The sequence below is a fragment of the Gossypium hirsutum genome, chromosome D02 (assembly GCF_007990345.1).
Source record: "Gossypium hirsutum isolate 1008001.06 chromosome D02, Gossypium_hirsutum_v2.1, whole genome shotgun sequence".
Taxonomy (NCBI): domain Eukaryota; kingdom Viridiplantae; phylum Streptophyta; class Magnoliopsida; order Malvales; family Malvaceae; genus Gossypium; species Gossypium hirsutum.
Window position 1 is genome coordinate 39,984,010 of NC_053438.1, and position 27,265 is coordinate 40,011,274.

At 33.5% G+C, this 27,265-nt stretch overlaps 1 protein-coding gene across 2 annotated transcripts; it reads right to left on the reverse strand.

Moving 5' to 3' along the window:
- Positions 1-19,858: 19,858 nt before the first annotated feature.
- LOC107951334 (probable boron transporter 2) lies at positions 19,859-25,711 on the reverse strand. Of its 2 annotated transcripts, none has more exons than XM_016886340.2 (12): positions 24,179-25,711; positions 23,938-24,020; positions 23,662-23,854; positions 23,432-23,570; positions 23,046-23,211; positions 22,687-22,853; positions 22,387-22,560; positions 22,166-22,261; positions 21,667-21,804; positions 21,267-21,586; positions 20,682-20,952; positions 19,859-20,433 (listed from the first exon to the last, which is right to left on the reverse strand). In XM_016886340.2, the coding sequence occupies exons 1-12, from the start codon at positions 24,280-24,282 to the stop codon at positions 20,137-20,139; spliced, it is 2,148 nt and encodes a 715-aa protein (XP_016741829.1). In that variant the 5' UTR covers positions 24,283-25,711; the 3' UTR covers positions 19,859-20,136. The 2 variants fall into 2 exon arrangements, with proteins under 2 accessions (XP_016741829.1, XP_016741830.1); XM_016886341.2 differs by having other exon boundaries at positions 23,662-23,815; positions 24,179-25,621.
- Between the last annotated feature and the right edge of the window lie 1,554 nt (positions 25,712-27,265).

Sequence of the window (27,265 nt, forward strand, 5' to 3'; positions counted from 1 at the left end):
CGGGACCACATTATTGATTTGATATATTGAGATGATAGAGACACTTAAGATTTAACCTAACATTTAAATAGCTTACCTATTGTATTAACCCCTAGTAAACCCTATTGATCCTAACACATTTTTTTTCTAACCCGTTAATTTTAACATGTAACCATATAAATGTTGTAAAATTATCCTTTTTATCAACTCCTTTTTGTCGAGATTTGATTTGGTCAGTTGCTTGACTATGTTTCCTTATTTGCATAGCTGAATTTTACTTTACTCTAAAAAAATAATTAAAAAATTAAAAAAAATGAATTGAGCTTGAATCGTTAGTTTCATATTATGTTCAAAAGCTCATTTTCATTCTTTATTTCTTGTTGATGTAATTTTTTTTGAATTCAGCAACTGGTTTTTTCTAGTTTGGTAACTTATCAGCTCGACTCTCGATTGTAACTAACTTTTCTGACATTTTCCATACCCTTAAACTAAGCCTCATTACAACATTGTAAAAACCTTTTGATTGGTGTGTCATCTCATTTATATAGTGGTGGATATTTGATTTCCAAGCAAGCCTATGATAATAGCATTTCTTATTTGACTATTGAGTGCATATTACTTGAACCTTAAACACTTTGAGTGCTTTTAGTGATCCTTAGTAAGGATGTACTGCCTCGTACTTATATATTTTATTATAGTATTCACACTCAGCTTACTAGTTTCTCTACTTTTCTGACTTAAACCTTACGTTCATTGCTCCATGTAGAGATTTCAAATACCATTGCTTTTTTAGAGCAACTCTGGAAGATGAATAAGAAAAATGAAACAGAGTGGAGAAGAAGTCTCTCGGGAATTCATTTCGCAGCTATTTATAGTCCTTCCCACACAACCCTCAGTTGTGCAACATCAACCCATTCACAATCATTTTGTCCCCCACTAAGGGACTGACTAGTTCTAACCTAACTGAACAAAAATTGGATTCTAACCATATATAATTTTATCTCTATATTTTCCTAGTTTTTCAATAAAGACCACCAACTCTTGGCTTCTTCAAGTTGCATCCTTCAATTGTCTCTTAATTTTTGAAATTTGTGGAATCCGGGTGTGACAGCTTAGTTACATCAAACCCCTGATATATTATTTGTAGAAGTGTTGACAACCCAAATTAGGTCTTCGACACGTCCTAGGTCCTTATATAAGGTTGATTGCACGGAAAAAATAACCCAAGCATACTTGGGCAAGAATTTGACCTATGTCGCGCCACACTATGTCTATGGCGTTACACGACAAAAAATTCATGCCTTGTGTCATTCATTTTGTTTTTTAACATCCCAGGAATCTTGTGCATCACTATTCCCTTGCTCTCACATAAATTGGACCTATAAATCTTCATTCTACACACTCAATTTATGCCAATAGGCATAACGTAAGGTCCATGTTGGCTTATTAGGTCACAACACTTATAAAATGTGTTAAAAGCACTAATTTAGTAATATTTGATTCTAAGTCCTAAATAATGAAATGTAATATAAAATCCTAAATTGCATAGAAAACAAACTCCTTAAGTGTGAAATTGACCCGAATTAACTTTTACATTTGACAGCAAGTTAGAGTCTGATGAAATAGCTCGTTGCTATATGCTGGCAAGCGTGACCAGCACCCTATATAAGCAACTAGAGGGCTGTAAGATTGCCAAAGTGATTCTGGATAAGGTAGAAGACATGTTTGGAAGCCAAGTTACCTTGGCTCGATAGTCTGCTATAACTAGCTTAATAAATTCCCATCAAAAGCCCAAAATTCTAGTCAAAGACCATATGGTAACTCTTATTGGATATTTTACCTAGTTCATGTATAATTAGGCCAATTTGGACTAGAATAGTTAAATTGAAACGGTCTTCAAGATTTTGTCCAAGGACTTTGTAGGATTTCAGGCCGCATATAACCTTGGCAACAAAAAAATGACACTTACACAACTTATGAAGGAGTTACAATCCTATGAGTTGATGTTGAATGACAGTCAGTCGGTCTAAAGAGCAAAAGCAAATATAGTTGTCTCTTCTTCCTTAAAAGGGAAGGGAAAGTGCGATAAGAAAAGCAAGGCTAAGGTCTCTAGGCCACCACAAGTGGAAAGGAAGAAAACCAAAAAGCCTAAAAACTTATCTAAGTCTAAATGCTTCTTCTGCAATAAAAAAGGTGACTACCTCTCGACGTACTAACATCAAGAGTATGAATATTGCTACTAAAAATATGGAATTGAGGCAGTGTCTGCAAGTATACAAGTCAGGTTATAATATAGTTTTACAACGAAATAGGTGAGTACTCCGAGGATTGTACCTAAGGGAGGCGAGTACTAAATTAATATTAACATAAATGTAATAGATCTAATTAGTAATTAAATTAAATTATAGTATGATAACATAAAGTAAAAAGTATTTGTTTCTAGAAGAAAAGAAATAAAATTGCATAAAATAATAAAGCTGAAGAACTGATATGCTAACTCAATCAAATCTATGAATGGGAGACTAACTCACTTCAGTGGTCATAACTAATTTTTATTTTGGGTTCTACTCAATCAATTAGTTGCTAACCTAGCAAGATTTCTAGATCTTTCACTGAACTAACGAGTCAGCAAGAACTACTTATCTCTCGACCTTATAGTCCACACTGGATTAAGGTAAGGGTTTTACAGATACATAATACCAAATTTGGGTTAATTCCCACCTAAATGACTTCCTAGGGTTGTTAAGCCTAGGGTTTAAGTTCTTCCTATCTCAAATAGCTGATCCACTAAGAAACCCTACATAGAAATTAATTATTCCCCACATCCACTCGCTAATCCCTATAAGAGGATTAGTTCCTTATGGATCTCATAAACAATAAAACTTGATGAATAAAATAAACATGAGAAATATATCAAGAGTAAAATTAAACAGAAATCCTGATTTGTATTTGAACGATTGAAATGTTAAAATCCTCAGATAGTTTGTTGAATCTACAAGTTAGATTCTCAGTAGAACAAGAATAAAAATAAACTCAAAAGAAGTCTTAAGTACAAAAGAAACTAAAAACTAAACTGAAAGGAAAATTCTAGGTTACCGAAGAGATGATCTCTCAAGTGTTTAATGAGCCTATTTATAATATTAGGGTTGGTTGTCATCCTTAGCCCTAGTTCAACTAACATTTTTACGTTAAAATACATTGGGAGGACCAAAACACCCTCAGCTCATTAATGCTTCACCTACAGGGCCAGTGTCGTGACATCCACTACTGATGTCACAACACTGAAAGCAGTTTGCTTGACTTAGGCTCAACTTCAGGGGTGTGTTGTGACAACGTCTGTAACGACCCGATAGTTAGGGGTGTCAGAAAATGTATTTTCGGGACTTCGTTTTCATAAATCGAATAAAAATATTTACGAGGCTAGCTTAGTAGCTAATTAATTTTTAGAATAGTGAATTTTGTGAAATTAGGAGTTATTAAGGTATAGACACTGAATCGCGTAAGGGTTAAAAGTTGAATTATAGATTGAAATAAAATAAAAGGGTTAAAGTATCAATTAAACCATTTAATAAATGGTTGTGTGTAGGTGGCTAAATATGGTTAAGTGTAAATGCATGTATGTATATTTTATATATGTTATATTATAAAATTAATAGTGTTAATAATAATAAATTAAATGAAAACAAATTAAATGAAATAGAAAGAAAGTGGAAAGAAAGAGATGAAATGCATGCAAATTATAAAAGAAAGAAAAAGGAGAAAAAGCTCACGACACTTGGGGGTTTGAAGTTCAAATCCAAATTGGTTAGTGCAATTTAGTCCCTACACTTGTAATTTTATACTTTTGGAATCTCGGTACTTAGGGTTACCCGACCCATATTGTAATTTTTAGCATTGTTCAAGATTTTAGATGTTGAAATTGTTGAATAGTTTAAGTATTAGGGATTAAATAGATAGATTTTTAAGTTAGAAATAGAAAGGACTAAATTATGGAATTAATTGTTGATTTTGAACAATAGGGACTAAATTGTGAAAATTTTGAAATTATGGTGGTCGAATTGGAAAAGTGGAAGCTAAATGTGGTATAGAGTGAAATTAGTATAAAAATATGAAGTTAATTGTGAAGGTTAAAATTAGTCTTGGTTTAGGGACTAAATTGAAGAATAAGAAAAATAGTGTGAAAATTGAAATTTAATGTAAAGTTGAAATGTGTAATATTAATATGATTTAATTGTTTTATTCCATAGCTAACGTCGTACTGGAATCCTCGAGTAAAAAGGGGAAGGATAAAATCAACGTCAAATAGCTTGCAAATTACGGTTTGTGTTTCTATAATCTGAATTAAATAGTAGATTATTAAAAAGTCTAATTTTCAAAAGTATGAATTTTGTATTAAATTGAATAGTATAAATATTAAATGGATTTTATGAATTTTGTATTAAATTGAATAGTATAAATATTAAATGGATTGAATTTGCTTATTTGGATCAAGATAAACCTCATACGGATCTAGATCGAGGAAAACCTAAAGCTTCAGATTAGTTGATCTTGTTTCGACGTCTTTGTAATCGAGGTAAGTTCGTATGTTTAAATAATGTTTTAATGTTATTTTGATATATGTGTTATTATGCTATTTATCGTGTAAAGAAATGATGGAAATCCAATGACGTTATGATGATTATCGAGCCCTGTTTGAGCCTTAGGAATATATAGGATACAAATGACATGTCATTAGGGTTACCATGTTTCGGGAGCTGGTCTTGAATGTCATACCGATGGATGAGGTCCTGCATTTGTTGCGGATGCTCATTAGCTTGTGTGAGTGGCATCGTGTAACTTACATTTCGACTGTCAGCTTGTGTAAACAAACCCATCTTACAACTCGTGTGAGCTACAATGTAAAGGAAAAGGAAAGGAATGGTTACGACCATATGTTTAGCACACTTTGTGTGAGCTTTCCCACGTATCCGATGTTATTCTAAATGGTTCAACAGACATGAAAAGGGAAGGAATTGTAAGTGTTCTAATCGACTATGTTATGAACCTACGAAAAGGTATGAAATGATAATGATCAATGAATGCATATCTATGTTTATGAAAAATATGAATTCAATGGCATTATGTTCATGTAAATCTACCTTACCATGTGGTAATTTAATTGAGTTATGTGTTAAAACACTAACATATGTTGTTAATGATGCTTAGGCTTGTGCCAAGCTTATGTTGGATTGAATCATGTTTAAATTATAAGGCTTTGCATTGAAATGGTAAGTTGTATTCATGATTTATGAACTTATTAAGCATTATATACTTATGTAGTTTTCTTTCCAATGTTTATAGATTATCGGAAGCTCGATCGATCTGGAAGCTCGTCAGAGACCTATCACACTATCCAACAAACATATCGGCAGTTTTTGATGTTTTGGTCAAGGTTATAATGGCATGTATAGGTGGAATTATGTTTAAAGTTGAGTTGAATGCTAAGTGTTGATTTTGGTATATATATGTTGGTTGTTTGGCACCATTTGGAAATGGTTGATTTGTGTCACTTATGTAATTTTGATGCATGTGAGTAATGGTCCAAATGGTAAGTTTATATTGACATGGTATAGTTCAAGTATGGTATGTTTTGAAATGGTAGCAATGTGATCAAATATTCTTATGTTTAAGTATATTATTTTGATTGTGATTGGGGTGCCTATATAACATATTGGTTGAATGGGATTTGGTCTAATGAATTGGTCATTTTGTGCATGTTTTAGTATGTTTTAATGCCTTGTCTAAGGGTGCAAATGGCTTGTAGGTACATGCTTGAAATGGGTGATGGAAATGGCTTAATTTGGGCCAAATTCATGCCTACATGGCCTAAGACACAGTCGTGTGTGACACACGGCCATGCGACACGTCTGTGTGTCCCCTGTAGGTTTTAAAGGTTACAAATTAGGTAGTTACAAGACATAACACACGGCCTGACACACAGGCGTGTGAAGCCATTTCGAAAGTTACACGGCCTAGCACATGGACGTGTGGCTTGGTTGTGTGACCTAACTCAAAGAGTTATACGGGAACAAACACGGGCTGGGACACGACCATGTGTCACTATTTCGATTGTTACACGACCTAAGACACAGGCGTGTGCCTCAGCCGTGTGAGGTACACTGCCTGACCACACGACCGTGTGACCCCTGCAGTTTAATTTTTTTAACTTTTTTCTTAAATGTTATGATTATTTCTGATTTAGTCCTGAATGGTTTATAAAGTGTTTCTAAGGCCTCGAGGGCTCGATTAATAGACGATATGCATGTATATGAATGGACTATGTTATGTATATGTTAAAATTTGGAAATGTAAGTTTTTATGTTACGTTTATACGATAGTGTTTTGTAACCCTATTCCGGCGACGAATACGGGTTAGGGGTATTACAAACTCTTTTTGTAACACGTAACTAGGAATAATCATATCTACGCATACTTCCAACATGATATATAAAAAAATTACCATTTTTAGTTTCAAACACCTAAGTTCCGTATATTACAAAGTATACAAATAGTAAAGTCCTCAAATATATGGATCCATCAATAAATCTTACAAGTAATTTGATTATCCTAGCAAAATACAAGCAATCATTATTTTGATTACTCAATATAATTTCAATTCATGAATAGATCTACCTAAGTCACATAGGGCTTTTCAACTTGTAACGTTCTGAGGCTTAGGACTGGTATGGAATTAAAAAACAAGGTACATCGAAATAGTTTCAAGCACGAACGTAGTTTGACACATCACATTGTTCCCTATTCTCCCCCTTAATAACCCATGCACCCACCGACTAATTTCTCCTTCTAACACTTTCCTTATTTCTCCATGTAGGAAGTCAAAGCATGATAAAGCAACTATGGCTCGCTCAGGAGTTCTTTTGCACTAATGACTGAGTTTTCTAACTTTGTGATTTTGTCACATTTGACTTTTAACACATCTCACTCACCATGCTTTTGTTTTTCATTGCTCAAGTACCTTTTCTACTTGTTTTGAATTATTTGAATTTTTCTCTTATTTTGCACATTTTGGCTAAACATATAATCATTATATCACACTGTTTCTTCCTATTTCACTCTGATTTTTAGAAAATCCTCGTCATATATCTACTTATCCCTTAATACATATGGCCGGACGTTTAAATTCGTGCATTTTAGGGACCAAAGAAAAAGGGTAAGTAAAAATTTAAATTTTGGCTTAGGTTTTGTATGAATTTTCATCAAAAAGTGTTCTCCATCTCAAAATAGGTACTAAGGATTGATGAATAAGGTTAGCTTTTTGGCTCTGGGTTATACCAAACAATGTCTTAGTTCATCCCTTAGTATCTCAATATTCACAAATTTAATCAATCAAGTAATCACAACTTTAACCGTTTATCATACATACTAGAATGCTCGTTTCCCTATATTTTCTATGTTTTTTGGTATATTCAATTCCTTAATGTTTATTTATAGTGTAATATTCAATTCATAATCATGTCAAATTTATAGCAAATACAATCAATCTATATACATGATCCTAATCAATCACTTGTATTTATACAAACTCAAGTATACTTTTGACAATAAAGTAAAAGAAAAAGCATGAAAACAAAATTTCCTATGTTACCCCTCACACTTTAGATAACACATTGCCTCTAATGTGCAACCATTGAATAGATAAGGAAAGAAGTTACCCGATTGATCGTGACATTGTCGTAGTCTTCTAGTGGGTGCTTCCTTCCTTATTCGTTGAAAGGTCATATATGCAGTACTTTCTTAATGTGAAGTTCCTACATAGAAAAATCAAAAACAGAATATATATATATAAATTTATTGTTAATCATACTATTAAAACAACAAAAAACAATCCTAATTAATTGTTTTACAATCTCAAAAATAACTAAAAAGTTCATTAATGATCAAAATCGTCAAAATGGGGCAATTCCCCCCTCCATTTGTACTTTCCCTCAATCTGAGATATGGCCTTAAAAGGAGCCTCCACCCGGCGAATGTGCATGTTAGGTTGGGGATGACAGGCCTTTTCTGCATTGCTCGTTGCAGTTGAAACACCGCCTCATAGTCCTCATCCTCCTCCTCTTGAAAATCTCATCCCGAAACGTCCTCATTTTTTTCTTCTTCCTCAGTTCCTTCCTCTCCTTCACTCCCTTGCTCTTTTGATCTAGTAGAGGATGATTTAACCTGTATACATTTGGTAGATAATTTGGTATTCTAATATTTTTCTTGTCGTGCAAACTCTTGCATGATTGGGCCCATTTTTTGCATCCACCTTATCATTCGTTCATTATCTGAGAGTTTACTTCCTTTTCGAGTTTTTGTTGCCTATTTTCTTTTTAGAGATGTCGGGACATCTACATTTTATTTTCTCCTTTGGTTCCAATCTTTGATTTGTTTTCGGTTGAGCTCAATGTACTATGTATACATAGAATCGCCTATTAAGCTCTTCGTCGGTCTTATAAATTGCTCATTTTCTTCCATTGGAACCCCACCCTTTTTGCATAGTGCCGTCACAAGGTGGGGAAAGAAAAATCTAACCTTCTGGTAGCTTATACAATCGCTTCATACTACGATAAATTCATCTTCTGGCACATATATGTTTTCTTTACAAAATCACATACAAAAAAATAACTCGAAAAATGTTTATGTTAGAAACATTCATAGCAGGCATAATTCTAATGCAAAGAAATTGCATCCACATCTTAGCTATAGGAAACATGATTGCTTGATTAAAATTGGTTGGTAATTTGGTATCCAATCGGTGGTTTCATGCACCCCTCCCTTCAGTTAAGTATTTTACAATGTCATCCATATTTATGCCTCTAGAAGTGTCTAAATCTGTATTATCAAGAAAATTATTTTCATAGTATGGAACATTGTAAAACTCACAAATTTCCCGAGGAGTAACGCGTACCTACTTACCTCTTATCGTTACGGTTTCCCAAATGGCCTTATAAGGTCTTCTAGCCTCTTGATCCCTTAATGCAACATAAAATTCTTGAATAATTGGGATAACTGCATTTTCTTTTGGCGTTACGCAAAAGTGTTCCCACCTATGGTACCGAACTAAGGATCAAATTTCCTTGCACAATAACATTGATGGCTTAAATCCCCTCTTTTGTATAAATGTTATTCCTTAAAGTTCAAAGAAATTTTTTTCCATATTTGCATTTAAAAATTTAGAAGGATTCGAGACCACCGGTGTCTCTTGTATATTAGTTTTTCTAGACCTTTTAGGAGGCATTTTCAATATAATTATGGCTAGAATAACTAATTGAAATCAAGAAATATGCAATGGAACAGTAAAAACAAAATTGGAACCCTTAACCTTGATTGATTGCTCAGGATTCCTCGTAAAATTTTGTTACGAGAAGTGAAACAAAAGAAAATTTTACAGCAACATAAAACGGAGAAGAGGGGTTTTAAAAGTGGTTGGTTTTGGGGGGTTTAAAGAGAGTTTAGAGTTAGGAGGGATTTAGAAACAAGTTGGAAGTGTTTTGAGATTAAATTTTGGTGTTTTTATGTTAAAGGCTAGGTAAAATAAGAGTTAAACCTAGCGGGTTGCGCAATGGGTTGGGTCAACCCTACAGAAAGTTGTAGCAATGTCACAACATAGGGTTCCATACCACGACACCCCTGGCAAGATATTGTTTTTGCAACATTGGGGTTCGATGCCGTGACAGACCTTAAAATTTCTAAATTTGAGGTATACTGACTTCTTTGTCGCGACAGAGATGTGTTGTGTCGCTATATCGAGATGAATTGCTCGATTTTTTTGAATATGTGACTAGTGTCGTGACATGGAGGTTCTGTGTTGCGACATTGGCTTTGTTTCGGCCCCTCTTCTCAAATTTCAAAGTGTTCAAATTAAATTCTTAAATAGTTTAAACAAAATTAAATCTTAAACTACTTATGAGGCTATTAAAATACAAAAATTTACAAAAATTTATCTCAGTCTAAAAGTATCAAGTATTGTTATTGAATTCATTCATCAACTCCGTTAGCTTGTACATGGATGTGCTTTTGGTTGTTTTTCTGTCCATATTGGTCCAGCATCCATCATGCCACTTCACCTTGCTTCGTTTATCCCGCTCCTTAAATATGCTCTTTTGACCTACACTTATCATAGAAAATACATTTTCTAGCTCAAGGTAATTAGGGATTTTTACATCTATTTCAAAGCATTTTTTTCCTAATTGTTCCCTAATTCCCTCATTCTGTTGGTGACCACATTTGAAAATTTTAGCCTCACCATTGATTTTCATAATTAACTCATTGTGTTCTAGGTCAATGGTGGACCTCAATATTGCTAAAAATGGTCTACCTAACAGAATATGTAACACCCCTAACCCGTTTCTGTCGCCGGATCAAAGTTATAGAGTATTACAATAAATATTAAACATTTACATAGCTTACAAACAAACATTCAAGTATAATAACAATTAATCAAATAAAATCAATTTATATTCAAAATATGCATACGAGCCTTAAATCAAGTCTACAGGGCCATAAAAATAGTTTTGAAACAAATTGGGATCAATTCAAAAAAATTAGGAAAAAGTTTACAATTCTAGAAACAGGGGTCACACGATCGTGTGGCCAAGTTGTATGACACAGCCCAGACCATGTGCATATTCGAATTAAGGTCACACGATCATGTCACGGGTCGTGTGCCTGCCCGTAAGTGCATTCAATGTTGGGTCACACGGTCGTGTCTCAAGCCATGTGACAATTTATTTTAGGACACACGACTGTGTTGCGGTGTGTGTGTGTGCCAAACCGTGTGAAACCTGCACTTGAAGACCATAAGACACACGACCGTTTGGATAGACCGTGTGTGATACACAGCCGTGTGGCAGCTTGTGCCCTAGGCCATGTGTACCTCAATTTGCTTCAAAAATAAGGTAAACTTTACACTTTACTTGACCATCAATCCAAACCCCTAATCAACCTTAAAATATCACCAAATGTACCTCAAAACAAGTCAAAACATACTAAAATATAGCAACCTAAATGACAAACCAATGTGTCCTCATTGACACCACATTCCATACATGTAATAATATGCAAAATCCTTCACCAAATACACATAGCATACATTCAAACATCAATAATCATCAATCTCAATTACCACATCATACCATACTTCAATCCAAACTATATAACTTATAACATACACATCCAAAAGTGCCAAACTCATAAAACATACCTATAATCACCCAAAACATATACATACAAGCATTTGCATTAGGCCAAAACATAATTGAAAAGTTTACATAGTAACTTCATTAAGAACAACTATACATCAAAATACCATTTCTTATAACATTGACATCCTAGGTACATGGCAAACATAAAAGAGAACATCACCAACATTGAACTCGGGATTATCACTGGATGCTAAGTCGACAATCAAAGATAGATATCTAACTTGCACACAAAGTAATGATCAATCATTGAATAAATTCTATTAAGCACCAAGAACTACACATACACTTCACAACCATAATTTCAGAATCCATAACATGTAATGTTTATTACCACATAGTTTACCATAAGGTTCATCATGAAAATTCCATACATATTTCATGATATCCCTCATTTACGAACCTTCTTTAATGGATCGATTATATATCATCATTATGGATCAACTTCTTATTGGCACCCGGTGCCAGATGGATAAACGGTAACAATGTTTTATGCCCAATGCTAGTCGAATAAATCAAAAATAGGTGTGTCCGGCATTGGTCAGGTAAACCGACAATGTTTTGCTCCCAACGCTAGTCAGATGAACTGACGATATCAAATATGTGCCCAACACTAGTTGGATATACCAACATTTCAATGTTTCTATGTGCCTAGCATTAGTCGATAAAATCGACAAATACATATCTGATTACATAATTCTACAATTCTTCATTTCATAATTCAACCATTGCATAATGACTATGATTAATCCTTTGATCTATTCCATATTCATATCTATAACTCTATAAGTCTTCATTTAACTACTAATCAATTATATGTAAATATGATTAGAAATCAAAGTAATAATTAATTTAATTAAGGTAAATAAGTAAAGTTTGAGTTCAAGGACCACGAACTTACCAGGGCTAAATTGCAGTAATGACAAAAGTCTGGGGACTATTTCGAAATCTTTATTTTTCCACGGTTGTCAACTTGTTCTTGATCTATAATATAATATAATTTCAATTATTATCCCTAATTTCACATATATTGTTCAATTTAATACCTATGGCTTCTTATTTACAAATTTACACAATTGCTCCAATTTTTTTCATTTAATTCAATTTAATCCTTAAATCGAAAACATACAATTTAACCATATTATTACAAAATCCTAGCTAGAAAATTATCAAAGGCCTCCATACAACCCTCTAAACTCTATAATTTCATAATAAAGCCTTGAGATTTTACCATTCCAATAATTTAGTCCTTAAACATTAAAATCAACAAAAACTACTTTACAAAATAGTCCTATTTAACAACCAAGCTTCATTATCTATCAAATTCTTTCACGAACACCTCAAACTCATCCATGGTACATTCTAAAACATTTAACAATTTTGAAAACGGAGGTACGATTTAGCTAGACCTAATTGTAACGATCTAAAAAACATAAAAATTCATGAAAAATTAACCAAGAAACATTTACATGCAAGCTTGAATTTAATCCAAAGCTTCCCCAAGTCTTTCAATGGTGGTTCAGCCAACACAAAAGAAAAATGGAGAAGACAACACAATTCTTTACAATTTCTTTTATTTAATTTTACATTAATTACAAGTTTTCCGTTATTTCATATTTTAATTTTGTTTTTTAATCAGTTTTTCATCCACCTACCATCTACTACATATGAAAATGGTTTAATTGCCATAATAAACTATCCTAAATTATTTAAATATCCAATTGGCACTAAAACACTAATAATAATTAAATTTTACACTCTTTTATGATTTAGTCCTTACTCTTTAATTAACTATCTATACGTTAAAATTTCTTAACCAAATTTTAATACACCTATATAATCACTCCGTAAATATTTAATAAAAATATTTATAGCTCGATTTATTGAAACGAGATCCCGCTGCCTCATTTTCTAAAACCACTTGTATTTAACTAATAATTCAATTAACTAAAATTATCATTTCAAAATTTACTATAATATTATATTTGACTCGTAAATATTAAATAATAATATTTAAGGACTCTCTCGTTAGATTTGGGATCCCGAAAACCACTGTTTCTTAACCACTGGAAAAAGAGTTGTTACAATTCCATTTCTTAATTAGCCTTGATGCTCGAACACTAAAGTGTCCCTTCCGCAAGGCCTGGAGCTTCACACATCAGGGTTTGCACCCAGCAATCCCGTATGGCGGTATCTTAACGGAATTTCATTTCTCTATTTATCCATCTATTTCTCCATTTTTCCATTTCTAACATTGATGCTCAAACACCACAATGCCTCCTTCTCAAAGCCCGAAAACTTTGCACATCACGGTTTGCACCCAGCAACATCGTATGGCGATAAACAAAAATCTCATTTCCCAATTCCTAACTTTTTTCTAACTTGTCAATAATTTCCCCTCAATACTCTGCCATTATAAACATGGAAATCATGCATTTCAACACACTTTAAGACACTATCTATCCACACACAGTATGCAAAACATTCAAGCATCGAGAAGGATCCATAGATAAAAAATGATCATTCTTACAAATTCACAATCAAATTTCTAGGCACACTATGTAACAAACAAGAAGGTATTTAGGTCTAGAAGCACAACATCTAAGTTCACTCAAAAAGTGGTATACAGAAACTCACATTGCTTTCCTATCCTTGCCAGCTTAGCTTTGTCCAAATGCCAAAGCCTTCTTTGTTCTGGTAGTTAAGCATGACAACCATTTATTGGTTAAACTAAAGATGTTCAACCCCTAAAAACCAAAAATCAATAATTATGTAGGAGCTTTTAAGAGTTACTACTTCACCCATTTCTTCAATCCACAATTACAGAAAGGTAAAGAAGCTTATCAATTCCTAAATTTATCCACTATCAAACTTTAATTCTCACGGCTGTTTCGACATGCAGAGCTTCCTTCAGCTACATCTTTTTATTCTTCAGAGCAGCTTAAGAAGATGATGCTATGAAAAGAATAATATTTATAAACAGAATTGAAAAAGTTGTCTCCACACACACCTATATTTATACTCATTAATCACGGTCTTCACCGACCATCTCAACCCTCCATCTTTAATCAATTTGTCTCCCACTATAAAAGCAGCTAGTTTCATCCTAACCGAACTAGAATTGGGATCCAACTAAATTTGGCCACTAAAATTTTTGAATCTCCGGTGGAGTCTAAAAATTTACTAATCATTTCAATTTAATCCTAACTATTCTTAAATTTCGGGTCAATAAAGATAACCGAGTGTTACACTAGGCAATTTAGTATTTAATATTATATTTTGGTATTTAGTAGTTAGAAGTAAATATTAGTACAAATAAGTGTTTTTAACACAATTTGTGAGTGTTGTGACCCATTAGGCCGACACTGGCCTTAAGTAAGGCTAATATGTTGAATTGAATGTGCAGGATGATGAATTATAAGCCTAATAGATGTGGGAACAAGGGACGAGTGATGCACAAGCTTCTCGAGCTGTTAAAGCATGAAATGAACCATACAAGGCTTGAATCACATGTCATGTCGTGCCATAGACCTTGTATTGTGCGACATAGGTCGACGTGCTGCCCAAGTCTTCTAGGGCTACTTTCGTCCGCACAATCGACTTTATACGAAGACCTAGGACGTGTTAAAGACCTAATTCGGGCTGCCAACACTCCTATAAACAAAACCTTAGGGGTTTGATGTAACTAAGTCATCTTAGAAGCACTCAAAAACCCTAGTAGTTTAGGAGTAGGATTAGATTAAGTTTTCTTTCAATTTTCATAAACTCTTTGTTTTTCATCTTGGAATCGGTTTCAATCCAAGAGTTTTTTTTTATATTATTGAAGTATTTCAATTTAATTCTTCTTTGCAAGCGATGATAGTTGATTATTCCAATCGAGAAATTCATTACTCTATGCTCTACTCGACATCAAAATCAAGATTATTCTAATATATTTTCTCTTTCGATTCAATTTTGTTCTTTACATGTTTTATTTATTAATTTTCTTATGGCCATCCAAAATTTTCATGAAACAATAGTAGTTAACATGATATATCATAATTAAGTATTTTTACCACAACATACTATTTACTTGTTCTTACATGATTAACCCATGGATCTTATACTTACTTATCTCAATATGAATTTCATAATTATTACATAATTTGTATTGTTTTCTTAAACATTATAACGTAGGAAAAATTAAGAGTGTCTAAGGGTACTTACCTCTTGGATGGTCTACAACACAAAACTATGCTTCCATGAACTTGAACCATTCCCCAACTAAGCTTGGAAACTCATTTTCTCATCATTTCCTTATTTACCATACACAAAAATATAATTCAAAATAAACATATAAATTTTCTAAGCTTTTTCAAAGTAACTAAATTCAATCAATAAGCTAGGAGATGTGGAAGTTGCCATTAATTACCTTATTGAAGCTTTCATTCTCTAACTTTAAATTCTCTCGCTAAATTCACATAAACCCTAAGCTGAAAATGATAAAAATGATGGTAGAATCCCGACAAAAAGGTTGATTTATAAGTGATTTCAACAAAACTCAAGGTTGGATTTTGAAATTATTAAAAAACCTCGAAAAAAGAAGCATGGAAATTGAAGAAAAATGAAGAGAACCCCATGGAGAAAGGTGCTGGTTGGCAACAGCTTGGGCGAGGCTAATGGGGGCTGATTTCTCTATTCTTTCTCTCATTTAAAAATCACACAAATGGACCCCTCAAACCCACATATCATATTTCAAGTCCAAATCACCAATTAAATCCATTTTCCTTATAACAAGATCGAAATGGTCCATAAAAATTTTAATTGTCAAATATGTCATCTAAATAATATTTTAATAATAAAATACTTGAGAAATAACCAAATGAACCTTTTATGGAAAAAATATCATTTTACCCATTTTCACTCTTTGTACAATTTCTTTTCAATAATAGGAAATTGTCAATCCCAAATCTCATAGTTGACTTATAATATTTAATAAGAATCCTTTAATGACAAGAATTATGTTTTTACCCTCGTTTTGGTCAGAAATAAAAATTTTACAATTTAGTCCCTACACTTTTCAATCTTTCCAATTGAATCATAAAAGTGATTTTAATCACAACAATACATATTCCAACTTATAATTATGGAAATTCATCACAAATAACTCACTTTTCCAATTTTGGTCAAATTTTCATTTTAATCCTCAAACTTTTTAAAGTTTATGATTTGGTCATTTCCTCACGTTTTCAGTTTTAAAATTATCTTCATAAATTTTCATATCTAAAATCTCTTTATTTTCATAATGATTTCTTAAAATAATTTGTATTCCAATTTTTTTTAAAAATTTACTATATCAACTATCGGAATAGTGCCACATGTTTGATCAGGTATTTTGGTATGTTACATCGACGTTGTCCCATATTTTTTTTGATGATGTCATCTTATTTTCTAGAGTGGACAAAAAATATGTTGCAACTATCAAATCCATTCTTGAAAATTTCATGGTGCAATTCGGATAGAGCATTAATTCCCTGAAATCTTAGATCTTCTTCTCTCTTCAAGTTGAAGGGCTAAGGAAATCCAAAACCCTTAATACCTTCAAAATGAATAAGACCCTTAATTTGGGACATTATTTGGGGTTCTATATTCTCTTATCAAGAACCACCAAGAAAGACTATGAATTTATCATTAACAAGGTATGGGGCAAACTTAGTTCTTAGAAAGCGAACTTACTTTCACCAGTTGGGAAGCTTGTGCTTATCCAAGCTACTATGACAACCATCCCAATTTATTACATGTGGTGTAGATCATTACCCATCAGTATGCTTGAGAGGCTTGACCGTATAAATTGTAATTTCTTCTGAGGAGGGTCTTGGAAGAAGCTAACCCAACCCAAAGAAAATGGTGGCCTTGGAATCCAAGTCTTGAGATCTAGGAATCAATTTCATATCATGAAATTAGTTTGGCGAATTTTGCATGAACCGAATAAGTTATGGGTCAAAGTTCTTCTCTCCAAATATCTTCCAAGTTCTTCTGTGGAGGGTCTTGGAAGAAGTGCTTTTAAAAAGTGTTGTGGAAAAGTGATTTTGAGAAGTACTTTTGAAAATTTTGGTTTAAGATTTAAGTGTTTAGTATTGCTGTCAAAAAGTGCTTTTGATAAATAAAATGTCCATTTTAGACATTGTGTTATAAAATAATAAATATGCATTTAAATAATGTTCAAATTAGTTAATATTATGAAATTTTAGTAAGAATATAAAAAATAAATTATTATAATTTATTGTTAATATTTTAATATATGAAATATAAATTTTAAATATTTTTTAAGCAATTAATATTAATTATTCATAAAACTTAATTCGAATATATAAACTATATTTTAAATAATAAAATATGATCAATAAAAACTTAAATATATAATATTATATATAAAATAAAATTTATTAAGAAAATAATTACATATACCATATAAATAAAGTTAAAAAAAATTACTTTTACCTCTTGGTTGAAAAACATTTTTCCAAAGCACACTAAAAGTTATTTATTTTATATTGCTTCTAGCTTCAAAAGTGCTTTTGACACCCCAAAAACGCTTTTAACAAGCAATGCTAAACAAAATATATAGCTTATAACCGTGTAGAGAGACATGGTACTAACCACTTTTCTTTACAACTCCCCAGTGAAAATCTGGAAGCCGTGATGACTGTTCCTGTTTCTTTTAACGAGAACCCTCGAGATGGGATTTGCTGGAAACATACTCATGATGATAGTTTCTCCATTTCTAATGCGTATGAGGTGACAACCCGTAACGTGAGAACACAACCGTTTGAGAATTAAGGGAAGTGGTGAGCACTTCGGAAAGCTAAAAATCCCACCAAAGATCAAGTGTTTCCTCTGGAAATGTGCTAGCAATATTCTACCTACCACTAATTTCTTGAACCGAAGGGGACTAAATGTTCTTAACATATGCCATTTTTGCAATAATAGCCCTGAAACTTTATCCCATGTGTTAGGGGATTGTGACATTGTTAGAAGTTGGTGGGCATTGCTTCATGACCATAACACTTACTTGCCATCTGCTAGCGGTGATTAGATGGAATGGTTGTCCGCTAATCTTTTGTCGAAACATTGGATTGCCAGTCCTAAACTCCCATGGTATCTTGTTTTCTCATTCACTTTATGGGAACTTTGGCTTAGTAGAAAATCTTTGGTTTTTAGTAGAAGATCAGGATAAGGAGAATTTAGATATAAGGTGGTGGCCAAGGCTTGTGAATTTTTAGCCATCAATTCTTCTATTCATATTCGTTACCCGCCTTCCTCTATAGCAGTCAAGTGGTAGCCGCCGAGCATCGGATGGAAGAAATTGAACACTGATGGCTCTGCCATTGGGAATCCAGGGAAAGCAGGGGCGGGTGCCTTAATTAGGGATCATGACTATATCTGGGTTAAGGGTTGCTACAGGTTCATCCCCAAGGCGAACAACATCGAAGTGGAACTGTGGACGCTTAGGAACTGACTTACATTAGCAGTGGACTTAAATCTATCGTACTTCGGGATTGAAGTTGATGCAACTGCAATTATTAATTTCCTATCTAATTTATCAACTGTTAACTCTTTGTTGGCTTCTCTTATTGATGATTGCAGGATGCTTTGGACTATTATCCCGAATACTAGAGTCAAACATGTTTTTAGAGAAGGAAATCGGAGTGTTGATGCTTTGGCTAATCTCGAGAGCAGGTCATTTTGTAACCAGCCCCATGAAGCTATTTGTCGACTGTTTTAGCTGAGGCATGGGACCTCCTGTTTGGCGTTGTATTATGTAGGATTTTGAACTTGGTTTTATGTTATAAAGGGCATTCTTTTTTCTACCAAAAAATCTCAATAATAATAAATAAATAATAAAACTAAAAAAAGCGACGTGAAACTATTTTCATTATAGTATCATGTGATGCCTGACGACTATGGTACCAAAATTGCCTGCACTATTTTTTATCTGTAAGAATGTAAACATTAAGGTAGAAGAAAATAAAGCTAAAGCATATACGCCCTTTGCTGACTAAAGAGATTCCCACTCAGCATCAGATAGCTATAATTTGAAGCCTGACAGATTTGAAGTGTGCATTTATCAGTGCGCTACGCTTTGTGAGGACTACTTTTATGGTAAAACTTTGTACCTAAGAAAATATCGATTAAAGGATATAAGCACACAGAGGGAGGAAACTGTTCTGCTTTCTATCTACTGCAGACCAGAAATGTGAGAGGTACGGGTTTTGGTTTTGAGGATTCATATTTTTTCTGTTGTAACATTTTTAAAATATATACAATGATCTAATACTTGTAAACCAACAAAAGTTTTATAAATAATCAAAAATTATAATACTTGGATTGCTTTGGAAGAATTTCCCTTTTCTCAATCATCATTTAATATTCAAATATTGTTCTACAAAAAAATACTATAGAAATTCTTTATAAAATATGAAACTCTTACTATGCTCTACTCAATATTTAGTGGACTGTTTTTGTCTGTGAAAAACACAGCCACACAGCCACTCATTCATTGGATTTTATTATATCATGAGAGTTTATTCCTTAATAACTCTTTTGCACAACAAAATATGGTAAAAACAAATAAAACTTAAAAAAAAAAAGTGACATGATTACACACTTTAAAACCTTAGCTTTAATTTTATATAAATTTACCGTACATGAGGTTTTTTTTATTAGTTTGTAAACAATTGGCATATTTGCTGTTATTCCATGCTTCGGTAGTAAAGGGTAAAATAATAAAGTAAAAGAAGTGTCAATCACCCTATTGTTAGACAGAACAGGAAAACACACTGAAACAAAAGACCTCTCGAGTTGCACTGACATTTAAACTTATCAAACCACACCACTAAATAGACATTAAAAAAGAGGACTTATTATTATTTTTCTTTTAGATTGATGATGAAGCACGACTACTTTGTCCAAGTGTAGATGGCCCAGGACTGGGAGTTTGCTTTAATTCAAGTCCCTTTTCAGTCTTTCCCCTCAGTTGACTAATCCGCGGACTATAGGCATTTTGCAAGACCCCTGGGCTGTAAGAAGGTTTTATGTCCCCTACTGAAGATGGAGTTGTACTTGATACTTTAGGACTCTGTGTACGCCGGATTTCTCCACGGCTTCTTGTCATAATTTCATCTAGAATTTCTAAACCATCGCTATTAGTAGCTGTTGCCTGCCTTTCTTGGTCCTGTCCAGTATACAAACATCATGATGTATCAGGAAAGATCTAAGAGAGCAATATGATCCATAAAATGAAAATATGCTCTCTTTATGCCATTCAAATATTGGCAACAGTGTATACAGTTGCAGATACAGTTGCCAAATGCAGTTTTGAATCCAGTTATGGCTATAGAGGACAAAGTGAATCAAACACTAATAGCAGCCTGAGCTACGAACAAATCCGTGATGAGCTAAAGTGAGGTTTAGAAAGCATACTTCAAATGTCATGTTGTAGGCAATGGCTGGAGCTTCCTCATATTCTGCGGCATCAAGGTCCTGAAGATGGGCACCTTTGAAAAACTTGGGGAGCAAATATTGGCGCACTGGCACAAGAAGCATGATCAAAAGTGGGAAAAGGACCCCAGCTATTGGGATCCATGTTATGCCAAAGCATACTAGCAAGTAAACTGTCTGGAACAAGGTAAAGGTGGCGATAGTTTTGAAAGGTACAATCTCAACAAAGGTTGCATGAGAATCCTCCAACACCCTGACACAACAGATCATGCAGGAATTCAGATATCTAATCTTCAAAGAATAAAAGCAAGTCATAGTATTAGAGCAGAACTATTCAGATTATTCATCTTGTATGAGCATTACTTGATGTGAGAAATGACTGTCTACATACAAGACAGTTTTTATGACAAGCTATGATGCGAAATGAGCATTAGAATACAACTGTCTGCATACAAGAGCCCTGTACTAGGAAGAGGAGCACGTGCTAACTTTGGCTACATAACGACTACAACAGCTAGTACTCAAAAGAAAAAGGAAGTTAAAAGGGGGGAAGAAACAGAAACATACTTGTATCGCCGACCTGGAGCAGTGAAAAGCAGCAATATTCTCTCCCAAAATTGATTTCCTGGCAAGCTTTCGATGGCCATGAAAGCAAAATAACCCCAAAGAACAGAAGTGGGGATCTTCTTAAGTAGAGGCATAGCAGCAACACACCCACCAACCATCAATGCCTGAAGCAAGTTACTGAAACGTTGTTCTTTGACTTCTACAGGTAAAAGCTCATCGATTTCCTTAGCAACGTCAAAAATGGTCTCGTCAACAGGTGCATCAATGTTACCAGTACTTGAAGCCAGTTGGACAGTGGATTCTTTCAGTTCTTTCAGTCCCTATTTTAACTAAAAGGTAAGGGCGGCAGGGGACCATAATAGATGGTGCAAATCAAAATTATGAATACAAATTAATCTACCAGAGTGGATGGAAGCTGATAGACAAGTGGAGTCTGCATCTCATTGTATGCCTCTTGCATGCTTTGATATAGTTGACTCAGGCTTGAATTTTTACTAATACTTTTCCGGGCAGTTGATACAAGCTTATTATGCAAAAGCTGTTACCAATAAAACAAAAGAACCAATCACAATGATTCACATATGAAAGCAGAACTGTCTGCATTAATAATCAGAAATATAGTTAGAAGACAACAAAATATCATAGGAAACTGGAAATTTTGCTCCCAATATGTAAGAAAATTGTTCGAGCTTGTGTGTCTTACCCTCAGGAGACAAATCTAATTTTAGAAATTACTTTGTGAAATGTTAACAAAACAATACAATGAACAAGGAAAGACAAAGAAGAGTTGGGTGGCCAATTCTTGTAACCACAACAGAATGATAGAAATTTCAGTTAAATTATGTTTGAGCTTGACACATAATACATTTGTATATTGTCAACTCGCAAACCATCTATACCTGATGTTTAAGAGTTGCTAAACTTTTTGTATGCATAGGGGACTGTGGAATAACACCATTAGATGGTGGAATGCCAATAAGACCGCATAATATAACCTGGTCAAATCATATTTAGAGTTAAGACAAAAAAATAAAAATAAAAGCTTTCTGAAGAAAAGAACAACATTTGTTATGTAATAGGTTCATCATTAAAAAAAAAATTAAGCATGATAATGGCGCACCAGAAAACCCAAAAGAAGAAGGTCATAATGGTATGAAGGTGGCTTTTTCAGATTGAACTCTTTCTGTTGAGCAAGTTGAGATGCTACACTGTGGTCAAAATAGTAAAGGACAGCAATCATGGTTGCTGGAATAAATGCCCCAACTATGTAAAGAGGGGGCACATTCACCATTTCCTGCAAACTCACAAAAAAGAAATGAGTCTCTTGGCAGGTTTTGAAGGAAATTCAACAAAAATTAGCTCCCACGAAGGGAATGCAGTAAACTGATGCTAAAGATTTGAAAACCAAAAAAGGATTCACCTTGATAACAGTCCAATTAGAATATGCACCGGGAGACCATGGGTTTGGACTGAAAAGACGTCTTGGAATACCTCTTGGAACATCATTAACGGGTATGTAGGAAACAGCAGTCCACAAAAGCACCATAAGTGGCACCCCATAATCTGCTACAAAACCTCGAAGCCAGCCTATCAAAGTAAGATACATAAGTCAGTGAAATAAGTAAGGAAGACAAAAGTATGAGCTTTCTCTAACCAGGGAACTGAACAAAGAGATAACCTGATGATGAAAGCAAGATCTAGACAGTAATTGGTTTACGGAACTAAAGTGGAAAAAACGAATGTAACAGCCTCTAATAAATCGGAAATACACTGCAATACCTGTTCCATAGCGCCAGGATCTTGCTTTACGGCTCTTTAGTGCAGTAAGGAGGAGCCCAAAGGACAGAACCAGTGCAAACATTCCATTCCCAAATCGCCAAGAAGCCTGCAATGCTGTTTGCTCAGGATTTTCTCTGTGAGGAATGCCAAACTCCTCCACAATTCCCTGTAGAATTCAATTCATTATGTTCAAATTTAGCAAATTCTTGGGAGGGAATGTATGAGAAAAGTATCAGTACATTTTAATTTAAAAAAAAAACAAAATAACAGTAGAAAAAAGTAAGTGACACTTAAAAGCCTATACATAAAAATTTCAGTTATCCTGATCATAAGAATAGATCATTTCATTTTTCATTTAATAATGTTAACTATATAAGGGTACTCACCCGAATAGCTTGCTGCATGAAAAGCATCGCAATTAGTAGACCAAATAATTCACCGGCAACACGTGTAAAACGATTTATTATAGAACATGCCCCTAAAATTGCCAATATGAAAAGCAAAAGTGCCGTCCAGACACAAACCCTGATAGTCCATCAAAGTAAAGAAAAAAGCACAGTGCCATCAGACAACCTATCTGGTTCAGTACTCAAGTATGCTGGAATCAAAGAAATACCATCCAGTCCAGGCTAAGAAGAGTTTATGCCCCAAATCTTTTCGGTCCTTTGCAAAGTTGAACATAAACGTATACATCAATACTGTTGGCTCTGCAACTCCAAGTATGAGCAAGGGCTGTCCTCCAACAAGTGAATGAATGATTCCACAAAGTGCTGTCGATGCAAGAGTTTGTACTGCAGTCAAACTTCCATCTAAAGTAACAAGAAAGTATCACTGAGAAATCATGACAAACATAGCAGAACATGTTATACATGTATAACTGTCTAGTCCCCACCTGTATTTCTTTCCAACTGCTCTCCGAAGGATATAACTGGAATTGCCGAAGCAAAGAATATATATGTCGTTGGAGCAAGAATCCTAAACAATCGAAAACTAAATATGTTATATCTTTAAAAAGCATTACTTTGAAATGATAGTAGCCTTTTTAATAATGATGTTCACAAGCTTCAGATAATTCTTCGTTGAGCTCATTGTATCCTTTGCATAAGTGGAGCTGGGCAATGGATGTTACAAACCTGATACCTGCACTTAAGCCACCAGTCCAGTCTTGCTTGTAGCATAAAAGCCTTCCTTTCAGATCATTCTTGATTCCACGGAATGGAACAAAAGTTTCTTCCATGGTACCTCAATGTTGACTTTTTCTTTCACTTTCTCAGTTGACAGAACTCAATGAAAGACAGAATACAAGACACAACACACTGAAAAAGATTGAAGGACTCGAGAGGCCAGTACGGAAACTAAAGTTGCATAAGGTAAGATAATTAAGTTGGTGAAATTATGGGTATACAGATAACATTTGGCTGGTCATTGTAGGAGAAAAATGATGGGAGTTTATCATTTTTCCTATGTGTAAATTGACCCTTGATAAGGGCAGTAACTAAATATTCAGAATAAAATAAACTTACATTTCAATGAATGTGTAAAGAATGATTTAGATATATTCCTATGAAAAGAATCAAATTAGATACGAATCAAAACACCTGAAATTCAGTTTGTCTGCAAAAAAAGTCAAGGGAGCTAAGTGCTAGCGAGCAAATTCCATAAGTGAATTTAATAAAGGTCTTAGTTAACTCTTCAGATCGAAATTAATGATCAAATTCAACCAAACTTAGATCCATAATCCTTCTTTATTTACCTCTTTTTTTTTTTTTTACAAAACAGAAGCTTTCTTGATATCAACTAAATCCCGCCAAAATTAAACCAACAGGCACAAAGGCAGTTAGATCTTTGACAAATTACATGCTACAATCTTACATGCTAAAAAAGCCAAACAGGAATCTCACATAAGTTAAAAGTTTTAAAGAGTTTAAAAGCAAAATACCAGAAAATTAACGAAAACCCATCATCCTAAACTCCATTTCAGATCGTTTAAAACAATCTAAAGCAAATGGGCGTTGATAAAAATCCAAGAAGAAACCTTTAAGATAAAAAAAAATGGCAGTGGAGCAATATTAACGAGAATCCATAACTGAAAACATACCAGAACAAGTTTAAAGCAAGAAATGAGCATTAATCAAACAGAGAAAGGAAGCAAAAAAAGACAATTTGATCAAGATTACATTATAAGAAAGAGACCCTTTTCTCAAGGAAGAACGCAAAAACAGTAACAAAAAAAGAAACAGACGAGGAGAAGAATGAGAGTAACAGGTTGCAGTGAGAAAGCTTAAGAGGAGTAAAGGGAAGGAGAAGGGGTAGAGAAATATATGTGAATAAAAGGAGGAGAAGCTAAGAAGACAAGTAAAGGCAGAAGTAGGCAATGGAAAGGAGAGGAAAGTGGAAAACCAGAGATTGAGATGAAGATTTTGGGAAACAAATTCAGGCAATGAACAAGAAGATTTTTGGCGTTAAACGAGATAGTGTGCGGTGAGTAAGCATAAAAAAAAAAACATTTCTTTTCAGCAATGAAAAATAAAGAGGGCGAAAGGTAGTGTGGGCTAACGGTTGCTGACAAAACTGGAATTCATAATTTAATAAAGCTTAATGTAAGTTTTGGGAGGCAAAAGTTGTGATTTGAGAAAATGCAAACGTAACCGAAAATAGGCAAATCATAAATGCGGCTGAGGCTTATCTTCTGAATTGATAACTTAAGCATGGTGATGACATTTTTGGAATCTAGTCCTAAAGTTGAGCAAGTGCTTGTCCTTACATTTAACGGTTGTTTTACAAAATCAACATTCATTACCTATGTTCAAACCTAATTTCATGCCTGCTTTATATCTTTTCAATAATTATTTTCTTAATTTTTTCGATTAAAAGTTAAGTTTATATGTTTTTATACTCTAAAAACCTTAGGATGTGTTTTGAGATATTAAAAAAAAATTATTAGAACTCTTAACTCGATTGACATCAATATTATTGTCAATTTAGGAGGTCGTTAGTTCGAGCACACTAAAGTACGTTTATCATCTTAATTAAGGGTTGAGTTGTTTTGCAGGTGTTATTATTTGAATATAAATGTTGGGTTTGGGAGTCCATAATAGGCAATATATTAATATATCCTCTTAGTTCAGTTGACATTAACATTATCCTTATTGTAGAAGGGTAATTAAAAATATAGGGTAAATTACCTAGTTGGTCACCCAACTTTTAAGGTGTTTCCATTTTGGTCACCCAAAATGAAATTCTTGCAATTTGGTCACTCAACTTTTAGAATGCTTCAATTTAGTCACCCAAGTATTGAATCTCTAACGACGGGTAACTGTACATGTCACATCATGTTTACACTTTCATTTTGGCCACCCAATTTTTAGGTTTCTCTCATTTTGATTATTGAAAAAAATATTTTTTAAAAGTATTGATTGGGGTAAAAAATCAAGGATTAAAGTGAAAAAGCGGTAGAGATTAAAATAATACACAAAAATTGTCAAACTGTACTTGATTATCTCATTCCCAAAAATTCTAACATTTTTTTTAATATTAAAAATTTAAATTTCAAAATGAATAAATTATTAAAAAAATTATCTATTGATAATGTCAACCTAATTGTTATAATGATATTAAAATTAAGATAGTGTCTACAAAACTTAAATTTTCTTTTGATTACATAATCTTGGATCTTCCATGCTAATCTAGAAAAGGAAAAGATACTAGCAATTTTTTATAATAACAAATTGGTTGACATATCAATGGATAAAAAATGTTCAACAATTTATTCAATTTGTTTTTATGTTTTAAATTTTAAAATTTCATTATTAAAAGAAAAAAGAAATTTAGAACTTTCGAGAATGGGATAAACAAGTACAATTTGACAATTTTTTGATATTATTTTAGTTTCTGTCGTTTTTTCACTTTAATCCTTATTTTCTTTTACCACAATCAATACTTTAAAAAAATATTTTTTGGGTGACCAAAATGACCACAATCAATCCTTTGCTGATTTTTAGGTTGATGTTATGGCATTCCTTGAGACTCGAGTTAGTGGTTTGATTTTTGATTTTTAGGTTGATTTCACCCAAAATGACCACAATCAATCCTTTGCTAATTTTTAGGTTGATGTTATGACATTCCTTGAGACTCGAGTTAGTGGTTTGAAGGCGAACGAAATTATAATAAGAATTGGTTTAGATTGTTCCCATAAAATCAAAGCTCGAGGTTTTACAGGG